General features: G+C 44.5%; 1 protein-coding gene across 1 annotated transcript in view; it reads right to left on the bottom strand.

The window, feature by feature from the left end:
* Window positions 1-6,000: 6,000 nt before the first annotated feature.
* The window catches only part of LOC139349076 (substance-P receptor-like), a 5,959-nt gene continuing 488 nt past the window's right edge, over window positions 6,001-11,471 (bottom strand). The window contains exons 2-5 of the mRNA XM_070989561.1: window positions 9,572-9,747; window positions 8,429-8,623; window positions 6,452-6,602; window positions 6,001-6,201 (exon numbers count right to left, since the gene is read on the bottom strand). Of these exons, the coding sequence (XP_070845662.1) occupies window positions 6,001-6,201; window positions 6,452-6,602; window positions 8,429-8,623; window positions 9,572-9,747 (723 nt within the window). The remainder of the gene's footprint in view (window positions 6,202-6,451; window positions 6,603-8,428; window positions 8,624-9,571; window positions 9,748-11,471) is intronic.

Here is an 11,471-nt window from a genome sequence, read left to right as displayed (position 1 = left end):
TGTTTTCAGCTCCTCTGCAGACGAATCACCACGTTTCTTCATTTCGTTCAACAGCTGAGACGAGTTCAGTTCTCAAAGACATTTCTGACACTGAGACAAACATAATCTCATTTTAACAAACACACAAACAGAGCGGCGCCACACGCCGCCGCCATCTTGAATCAGCACTGACACAGTTTCCAGTTTCTTAAGTTTCTCCAGTTTCTGGCCGACTGTTCAGTTTAATTCTTGTAAATCTCGTCATCATGTTGTCAAAGCTGTCGCTCTTCAGTTTCCTTCCTGGAGATCCATTAAGTTTTATTTCTGGACATTAAATAGTAAAATTTGAGTCTGAAAATGCTGTAAACTGTGTGTTTGTGTTGTAATGTGCAGCAGGCACGACGCCATCAGAACCTCCTGACAGCTCACTTAATAAGTTAAATTAATACAGACCTTTAACCGTGAGTGTCTCCTGCTCTCCTCTCTGCTTTCTCTTATTTATCTCTTCTGATTTCATTCATGCTCAGAAGATGAACCCTGCTGGCATTCGTCAGACCTTTCCTGCAGCATCACCGTGAGGATTGTAGTTTAGATGGACATTAGCTGTGTTTCAGACGTCCGTGCTCTCCTCAGGATGAACTGTAATAACTTCACCATCAGGCCAAACTTTCAACTTCAGCCTCAGCTGTATTTTGTGTTTAGTGCTAATTAGCATGAGCAGCTCGCTCTGCCTGTTCTGCTAAATGAAGGATGTCCTGTCACACAGTAAACACGATCCAGAATCACAGAAGCCGGATGTTCAGGAGAACTTTAAAGGTCAGCAGCCTGAAGCTCTTCAGGACGTGGTCACATGACGCGTGTCTGAATGTAGAAATGTGATAACTGCTGCGCTGGCGTGTGCTGACGCGGCTGTAAAGTGTTGGACGGAGCAGAAGGTTCTGGTCACCGCGCTCGGCCCACATTATGACCAATCAGCTGCTCCGAACGGGCGTGCGCTTCTGATCAGTTTGCTATCTGAAGTGGTTTTACAGATCAGAGCGAACAGTGAGGCCTCAGGAGAGACTCTAAGCCTCTAAGACGGATTTCTAAAAGAAGCGTTAAATCCCTCTTTATGCTCTGATTTCTCAATCGAACAAATGTTTGTTGCTCTTATAGGATTATAGCTACTGTAAAAGTCTGCTTTCTAAAAGAGAAATAAACCAGAATCAATCATTTTCAATCAGTCATGCGTTCACAAAGTGGTGAACTCTCTCCATCCTCTATGATCAGATGCCCCTTTCATACCCAATCATGATCCTCTCACCTGTTACCAGTGAGCCTGTTTACCTGTGGAAGGTGTTTCTGGAGCAGATATTTACAGAATCAATGAAGCCGATGAGGAAGAACATTAAACATAAGGACTTTGGACAGGTGATCACAGTATGATGTGCCAGCAGTTTTAGGATCTGGGTCGTAGGTGAGTGTCACCTTGCTGTTGCTCAGGTGAGGTCGTGTCTCCACACACAGAAAGTGTCCGAGCTCACAGATTGAGGAAATTGTCCTCTGATTTGAATGCAGAGGAGTTTGACCTCTTTATCTGCTGCAGCCGTTATCTCCGTTGATAATAACCCCCACTTCTTCACTGAGACACGCAGCAGGGTTGTAAGTCAAAGTCTGCTGGCGTCTTTGTGCGTAAGCTCTTCTATAAATGACATTTATCCACAGTTTTCTGAGACAAATCCAGGAAATCAGCACAGAGCAGTTTGTGCTGAAATGAGGAATTTCTCAGAGCTGTGCTTCGTTCTGAGTGAAGTTTCTGAAGGAGCTGAATTCAAGCTTTCTTTGAATGAGCAGAGTTGTGATTCTTCTTTGTTTCAAAGGGTCAGCGCTTCATGGATCCTCCATCAGTGGATCTCTGTTTCATCTCCTCTAATGTCTTTCTAACAAAAATCCATTTCTTAACCGACCAAAACTTATTATTCTGATTCATTATCAGAAAGCAAGCAGCATGAGGAGGATCACACTTTATTTAGAGTTCATAACTGAACTGTAAAGTGTTATTAACTTAAGACACATCAATGCTAATGAGGTGCTGTATTAGAGAGCAGATATGCAGTAAAAACTGTGGTCTTTTATTTCCCATAACTGGAAAGCTTCTTTCAAAATGACGATGAAAAATAAAACTATGAATCTTCTGCTCAGAGTTCACCTCTTTATGTTTTTCACTGCATTAGTTTAAGCTTTAGAAATCCACCCCTTCAACATGAAGCACAGCGCTTTTAAACATGTTAATTCTTCTCAGATCACACTGACTTTCTGTCATTTTAAACAGACTGTGGAGCTTTTATTTTTCCTCCTCTGTCAGAGTCAGTGCAACTAATACGTCTTTTGCATAAACTGTGTGAACTTTCCTGTTAGCGGCAGAGCTCATGAGTTTTCTAACTGACCCCAGGTCAGCCCGTGAGCTCGGACAGCTTTGGTTTCCTCTTCAGATTATTTGAATTCAGTGAGACGATGTGCAGGGCTGGACAAAGAGCCAGTAAAGACGAGAGCAGAGAGGAAACGAGGTGCTTTGATGCCGGTGACGCTGCGGTGAAGATGAAGTTCTGTCAAAGCGTTTTTGTTGCTGGTCGTGCAAACTGATACAGAAACCATTCAGACACATAAAAAGCTCAAATCTGGACTTCAGTTTGTCTTGGTCCACCGTCTGCACTGTGTTGACCTCTGTTGACTGCATTGCTCCTCTGAAGTAAAGGCTCCTTATGGAAATCAGTAGGGGTCTTCACTCCTCTGCAGCTCTTCAGCTGTTCCTGATTCTGTGGAAACTTTTGGTGTTTCTGATGGTCCTCTGAGCTGTTTGTTTGCATGAGCTTCCATTTGGGGTCGTTTAACGCTCATTTCAAGCTTTTAGTCTTTGTGTCAGTGTGAACGAGCACTGTGCAGTGTGGGATTGAAACACCAGGTGGAGCTGTGGCGGCGCGTGTGCATGTCATCTCATTTGTCCCATTTCCAGCTTTGTCTTTTCACTTATGGCTGCCGGCTATAACGAGCACATATCTCTCTCCTGATTGGTTCACACAGCCCGCTAAATATTTATCAAAGTTTGGAAAAAAGCTCAAAGCAGCAAAGATCAGATTAAAGCGCAGATATCTGGTGCAAATTAATCTCCCAGCTCAGCTCTCTCACTGTGCGGTGAACACTCTCAGAGCTCTGATATTTTACTGATCAGCGTCATTGAGACGTTCAGCCGTTTAAGTTCAAACTCTTCACTCAAACATGTTGTAGAATATGAATTTTATTGATAATTAAAATCAGCTTGTTACACAATAATAATAATCGGTGTAACCAGGTGAGTCTCCACATTTTGACCTCGTGGCGTTATGGACAGAATATTACACAAACACATGATGAGCAGTCGCCATGACTCTTAGAGGAGCGATGAGCAGCTGATCCCAGAGCAGCGCAGAAGAACTGATCTGACCGAACAAAGTCCGTCCTGTTCCTCTGCCCGTCCTTCACGCTGAACTCAGATTATAAAAATGATCATACGTTTGATAAATGCAGGTAAAGGTGATGACAAGCAGCAGGTGTCAATCAAAACAACGTGAAACAGTCCCACTTCCTGTGTGGACAGGAAGTTAACAGATGTTGCTGAGAGGGTCGTTGAAATGATCTGCTGGAACAGCACATGCGGTGGATGATTTCTAGAGCACCTGCTGTGATTCTTCCGAGCCAATGAAAGACGACGTGTCCTTGAACCACGTGACACGATAATATTTGGTCCCCTCACACTCTGTCTGCTCAACATGCACTCGTCCATCGCCAGGGGCAGACAACAAACGGCTCTGTGGACATTGTTTGGCTCAATTTGTGCAGCTGCTGTCTGCGAGGCTCAGATAGCATCATTCCTCAGCAGCGAGGGGCCTCTTCCCCCGGCCCCCGGCCCCCGGCCCCCGGCCCCCGGCTTAGACAGGGATGCATCGAGTGTGAGGAAGCTCCTCGTGTTTTCCCGTCGCTTTCGCTCCTCCGACACTTCATCAGTCCTTCTATCCGTGTCTCCATTTCCCCGTCCCATCCTCTATATTTAGCTGGCATGTGACCCGGCTGCTGCAGACTGAACCTCGCGCTGCACATTGTCAAAACAAGAGGCTAATCCTGTCCAACAGGTGCTCCACACACACACTCACACACAAACACTGAACCTGTCTATTTCCACACACACACACTCAGCTTGACGCGGCACTGTCGCCAGGGGAAGCCGAGGGTCACGCCGCTTTCCAAAAGCAGCCTGAGAGCGCTGGAGGTCAAATGTCGGCACCGAATGATGAAAAGCAGACTTTTCACCAGAGAGAAGATGTGCTCGCAAGCTTTAGTTCACCAACAGTACAAATACAGCAACGTCAAAACACAGTCACAGGTGTACTTCAGTACAAGTATTATCTGCAAAACGTACCTAAAGTATCAAAGTAAAAGTACTTGGCCCCTGTGACTGATAAGAATCGTTTCAGATTAGTTTGTTCACACTGAAGCATCGATGTCACAGCAGCACGTTACAGGTGGAGCTGCTGCAGGTGGAGCCACTTTAAATACTTCATATACAGTTAGCCAGTTTAGGCCAGAGGGGCTCGACCCCTAGGCTGGTCCAGAGGGTCCCCAGATCAGTCTGAAGGGAAGAAGAAGAAATCTTTTGTGATTTTCTTATATTTGCTTTTTTGTAAAATAATTTTACCAGTTTACGCTGAAGAAAACAGTCGTTTAAACGATAAGGGGCCCTCAGCTCACACTGCTCTCTGTTTAGTTTTGTGTTTTATAAGATAATAAAGTTCTTTAAAGTAAAATATTACTGTAATCTGCAAAGCAACGAGCTGTCAGATACAGCGAATGTAGTGAAGTACAATGGAAACACTTGAGAAACATACAAATACCTCAAAATTGTACTTCAGTGCAATAGTTGAGTGAATGTACTTCAGTCATTACTTCCTACCACTGCGTCACTTCCTGTCCCGCCCACTGAGGCAGCTGTGGGTTCCCAGCGCACTTGGCTGGATGCTGAGAACCAAACATAAATAAAGCACCTGACCAGAGCGGTGGCGGTGGAGCTCGACCGCCTCTTTAGCTCGATGCTTCGCAGTGAGCCAATGGCGTCCGTCGCACCTCCACACCTCGTCCTCACACCACCTGATGGTGTTCGCTGTACTGTGAGGGGCTGCTGGGGCTGAACGTGTCTGAGCCTGAGCCGTTGGATGTGACCTCCACACGAGGCGGGGGGCCGTGGGGGCCATGGGGGCCGTGGGGGCTGTGGGGGCTGCAGGACAGCAGCTCCGCCCTGTTCTGCTCCACCGCTGCAGGGTGGACGGCGGTCTCCACCCGACTGGCTCGGTATATGCTCACCTGAAAATGGAGACGCTGAGTTTATACATGGATTTATTCACAGAGTCAATTCCCAGTTTTCTTTAAATGTCTTCTTCTATTCCTGTCAATGAATTCTGGATCATTATTATTAATATAATTATTATTATTACTGTGTGTATTGACTTTGGGTCAGGACAGGGAGAACGGAGCCTTTCCTCAGCTCTGCCTTCATATTCACAGCGGTGAATAATTAGCGGTGCTAATGTTTGTAGCTTATGTTAACACTCAGTGTAATCCTTTCCTTCCTCCTTTCTTTACATTCCTGTTCACAGAGGTTCCCCCGGCACCTCTTCCCTGGTGACATCACGGCGGTCAAAAAAGATGGCGGGGTATGTTTCACTACGGTCTGTCGTGCTCCCGACCAAGCAAGAATTTCTGATGCTGCTCTCGTCTAATCTGACACAGTGACGCACCTGTGTGTGCAGGTAGCGCCGGGATTTGAGCTCCAGCTCCTCCTTGGCGACGGTGGAAGCGCAGCAAGAAAACACCTGCTGGAAACCTGCTCTGAACCTGCCGGGCGGAAGACAAATATTTCATAACAGGATGGATTAAAGAGGCATTTTATACGCAGGATTACGGACACACATACAGCTGACCTCCACACAGCTCGCCATTCTCAGACCGGACCTCCTACCTGCTGTTGAGGCAGTAGTAGATGATCGGGTTGTACATGGTGGAGCTCATGGCCAGCCACATGACGGCCAGGTAGACCTGCTGCATGTAGCGCTGCTCGAACAGGTCGGGAAAGAACTGGTGCAGCAAGAAGTAGATGTGATAGGGCAGCCAGCAGAGAGCGAAGGTAGACACGACCACGATCATCATCTTCACCACCTGACAGACAAACACGGAGGAGGCGACCGCAGCGGCGGTGGCTTTAAAATAATCTTTTCCGATGTTTTTGTTTCCACGTGGGGATTAAAAAACCATTAAATTAAATGATAGTGTTTAGTGATAGTGCACGGCCACACTGAGGAGGCTGCAGTGGTGTGTGTGTGTGTGTGTGTGTGTGTGTGTGTGTGTGTGTGTGTGTGTGTGTGTGTGTGTGTGTGTGTGTGCGCGTGCGTGCGTGTGTGTGCATCACCTTGCGTTTGGCAATAAGCTGCTCTTTGTAGTGTTCGGAGGAGTCTCCGGGAATCTCGCTGGCCCAGAGGCTGACACCCACCGTCGTGTACGCCCATCCCATGATGCAAAGGGGCAGGAAGTAGATCAGCAGTGTCACACAGACATGGTATCTGGAAAAGGAGACAAAGGGAAGGAATGTCTGTCAAAGACACAAAGGTCGGGTTGAATGTGTGTCCAGCCTGCACTGGATTTGATTCATTTCTACACTCCATGATCCTGTTTGCTTTCATCTAGCGCCACCATCAGGACAAACTGTTGTCCAGTTTGTCCAACACGTCAGTTTGTCTCCAGAGCTGTACTTGTGATTAGATTAGCATGCTAACATGCTAAACTAAGATGTTGATGGTAAACATTGTATGCTAACTGCTAAACATCAGCATGCTCACAATGTCATTGTGAGCATGCGTGTTAGCATGCTGACGTTAGCATTTAGCTCAAAGCGACACTGAGGCTAAGTTCAGCTAACACACCTCTAGTTTCTCAGCCTTTATCTTCAGCGTGGAGCACGTAACACTCTGCAGACTGAGATGTGTCAGATGCTGAAGGCATCGCCTCCTGTCAGGTCGTGGAAAACATACTAATACACACACACTCCATACACACTCCACACACTCGACTCCTTTTGTGCAAAGAGCTCAGGCCAAAGAAAGCGCTGAATTAAAGATGCTTTCATTTGCGGGGGGGGGGGGGGGGGCAGTAATAAGACGTTAATTTTGGAATCAGATTCATCAAAAGCTCTTTTCTCTTTTCGCTCCTCACACATTTCCGGACGTGAGAACGATCCTCAGAGACGGATTCATCACCTGAACAGGAGTCGCTTCACCTGCGGGATCTATTTTTTCATACACTGAATTCATCCATCTAGGAAATGATTATTGCATCAGTTCTGCAGACTGCAGCGTCTCTGAGGCAGCAGGTGTCGTGTCCAGAGACAAGAGATCAAACCTCATTAACCACAAAAAGGTGTGTTGCCGCCACAGGATATATACGTGCATATATAAATACACACGCATATAGAAAGCATGGAATAATACTGGACATCAAATATTTGACAAGCTGCCAAAATAACTTAAATAAATAAATAGCTTGTGAATGCTGAAGGAGAACAGGCGTATATTCAGGTTTTACACCATGAATACCAAATCAGTTCAGTACCTCAGTGTGTTGTTTAATCCGTACACAAACATGACTGCGAACGCATCAGCTGCAGGTTTTAGGGCAGTTACTTCCTGTATTTGTTGACAAACAACAGTTGATCCATCTGTAGTTGCCGGGGAATGTTTCCAGCACATGCAGATCAGTCAAAGCAAACCAAAAGCACATTTCTGTTTGTGTCCGGATTAAAAATGAAACACAGCGTGTTCATCAGAGACATTTAGAGGTGCTGTGTGTTTCTGAACGCAGCTAGCTGTTTCCTCTGCTTCCAGTGTTTTTAATAAGCTAAGCTAACCACATCCTAACTCCAGCTACACAGTTAAAGCTCTCTCGATGTAGCAGGGAAGGTGATGCTGAAGCTTTTTAGCGTCTTTCAGCTCGTCGTTTTGTTTTATGACTTGTAAGTTTCAGCCTTGTTTCCAGTGAGGTTTGTGGACACCAGAACAAAGCTAAAAAAGAAAATACTGGACTTCATCAGGTGACCAGAAACACTCCAAATTAATGCTAATGTGGCTGTATGTCCACGCTTTACTTCCACTGAATGTGTAAATAAATTAGCTAATTTGCTAACACATCAGCCACAGTAACCTGTGAGCTTGTTTCTGCTGCCCCCAAATGGCCAAGAAATCAATCACTGCAGAGTTTCATCAGTCTTCTGTCACTGTCATTGAACTTTAAAGCTTCAGTAGCTGAAGTGTTGAGAGGAACCAGCATCTTTGCCTTCTGCTGGTCCACGTTTACAGAGGCCTCCTGTTCTGCTCTGTTCCTCTCAGGTACTCACATCTTCTTGAACTCTACGATGGAGTATTCGGGCCAGTCGATATAGCAGACTGTGCGTCCGGGCAGCTGGGCAATGGATGAGTAGTAGTACTGAGGGAAGGCGAGAAGCAGAGCCAGCAGCCAGATGACACCGATCACCACCCGGGTCTCTGTGGACGTCAGCCTCTGCTTCAGGGGGTGGATGATCGCCATGTATCTGACAAACAGACGCAGAGGTGAACATTTATTTGACTTAACTGTCGAAATATATTCTGTTTGGTTTGCATGTTTGAGCCCATTAACTTCAAACAAAAATAAAAAATGCTGGCATCTATATTCTTATTTATCAATAACCCACTGAAGTGGCATATCGGCTTTATATGGCAGGTCGTGGTTGGCCGAGGTGTCAAAACGGACTCAGACACAGACGAACTGGAGACACGCTTGTTTGTAAGTTTCTTGAAGTTGTTGCCTCCTAGTTTTAAAGAGGAAAACATCTCTCTATGGATTATTATCATGTTTTGGACTAAATATCTTTACTGTAGTGGATCTTCTGGAACTTTGTGGATGTTTCCAGACAATTTTAATTGGAGAGTTATCGATCTGTGGATCAATGAGAGACGTCATCGGTGAGTTGCCTTAATTTTAAAATGGTTGTCTAATGTTAGCGTTTGTTGTACCCCCTGTTGTGATTGTATCTTGCAATGATTTGCAGCAGTCAAGTCACGAGAATCTTGGCTGTCTAACAGTGTATAATATCAGTATGAGCGTGAAAGAGGCGTTTGTGTCAATACACAGGAAGAACAATTAGTGGCAAGAAATGCTCCTGTGGCCCACGGGTGGGCAGTTAGAACAGTAAAGGACTTCTGTGTGAGTAAATCATGTTTTCTGTTATTTTGCAGCCACCTGACACGTTTATTTTCAGACTTCAAAAGAAGATTTGTTTTATATGATTCCGATGATTCTGTTTGTCTATAGTTTCAACTTTCTTCCGTTAACAAATTTCATGAGTGGAAGCGATGATGATGTATTTATTAGCAAATGTTAGCGTTCAAACATGCTAAACGGTGATGGCGAACAACATGGTAAACATTACGCCTCCAAAGCATAACCACGTTAGCACGGTCATCGTGAGCATGTTAGCTTGTTAGCATGTAGCACACACCTGTCCAGAGCTATGGCCGTCATGGAGTAAATGCTGGCAAATATGGCGGCAATGGGGAAGAAGTTGTGGAAGCGGCAGTAAACCAAACCAAAGTACCACACGTTGTGGACAGCGTAGGTGAAGTTGATCACTGTATTGAAGGCTGACATGCCGGCCTCTGCAAAGGCCAGGTTCACCTGCAGGAGAGACACAGCACATGGCAAGCAGAGCTGAACAAGTTTCAGCATTCAAAACATATGAAGAGCTTGTAAAACATGGTGTTCGAGTCTAAATTAAATTACAGCAACAGTATGTACAAGATCATTTCCTCTGAGTGATCTGAATGACTTGAATGTGTTTGTAATAATGTGGAGCTTTGGACTAAACAAACACTGTGAAGGCGTCACTTTGGGCTCATTGTGAGCACATTTCTCAGTATTTTCCAAACAAACGATCGATCGATTCATGGAGAAAATGATCAGCCGCATTGATAATGATCTTAACCAGGGTTTCTGCAGGTTAAATGGAAGACTTTTTAATACCACATAGAGCAGCACCTGTTTGATGATACTGGCTGAAGTGTGAACATGTGATAGAAAACTTGTGACAACAACATGGTGCAGAATTAAATGTTTTTGGGTTTTTTTTGGTACTTATCAGCAGTATATAACAATAATTCCTGATTATTTAATTACTTGTATTTATGCAAAGTGGCAGCAGAAACTGGATGGGTGATTAGCTAAATTAAAATGATTAATTAATTAGAGTTTTATCCATTTTTGACTCTTGCCCACTAAGAGAAGCTGGTGCAGCTGCAGTATTCGCTGTGTATGAAGTGTTTTCTGTAGAAATGATGGCGCTGACTAAACTGTCTCCTGCAGCACAATCCACTGTCACAGTCATCCTAGTTTTAGTTTACAGAAGGAAAACGTCTCCCAGCAGCCTGCAGCCACACACACAAACATTGTATAACCCCAAAAAAATCAAAGGTTTTGTAAATTAAATGTCAGACTTTTTTATACTGCTGAAGACCTTTTCTGGAGGAAACTGAATTCAGTGCTTTTGAAGACTTTTGTGAGGAGGAAGAAATGCCTGGGAGACATATTTCAGGGCACACATGCCCCTTCACAGGAGTGACAGGTGCTTATCTTGACCAACAGCAAGCATTCAGTTCCAGATCCATCTCATTTCCAGTCCCAGTCAGTGTGTTTATGAGCCAAAGAACATTGATTTCACTTTGATTGGTTTCCTAATATTTATGGTTTCATTGGATTTGCGTCCTTTTCTGCAAAGGTTTTAAATCAGGGAACTTCAAATTAAACATGTTGTATTATCGTGTGCAAAAACTGATCTGAATGAGCACGTCTGAGGCCGACTGAGAGGGAAAACTGAGTGACTTCGTCCATTAATCAATCAATCAGAGAATGTCATCTGTCAGATGAAATGCTCCTCAAATGTGATCATTTGATACTTTTTTAATGAAAGTGAAGTGAATATCTTTGGATTTCAGTTGGCTGAACAAAACAAGCAATAAGAAGAGATCATCTGACATTTTCCAAACCCATTATTCATCAATAGACGCAAGATTAACTGAGAAATGAGTGCGTTTACAGAGATCAATGAGCTGAATCTTACTGGAATAAAGTCAACATGAAAGACTTCTTTAATTTGAGATGATGTTTACTTTCTTACTTTAAGAGCATGTAAGTGTTAAAACCCTTCAGTGACTCTGTGCAAAGTGCTGAAAAGAGCTTTTCATTGCAGGAGTGGAGAGGTGGAATGGCTGCATTAGTACTTCCTGTGAGGTATTTGTTGGATGTACACTGATGCAGTATCCTCCTCTCTGTACTGACAGTCATGGATTTGTGTTTGAGGGCATCTTCAGCTCACAGATTTGCTGTCATAGTAAGTTGATGGAGGT

The sequence above is a fragment of the Chaetodon trifascialis genome, chromosome 20 (genome assembly GCF_039877785.1).
Source record: "Chaetodon trifascialis isolate fChaTrf1 chromosome 20, fChaTrf1.hap1, whole genome shotgun sequence".
Classification (NCBI taxonomy): domain Eukaryota; kingdom Metazoa; phylum Chordata; class Actinopteri; order Chaetodontiformes; family Chaetodontidae; genus Chaetodon; species Chaetodon trifascialis.
The sequence above is the reverse complement of the archived record's forward strand: the minus strand, read 5'-3'. Positions and strand labels throughout refer to the sequence as shown.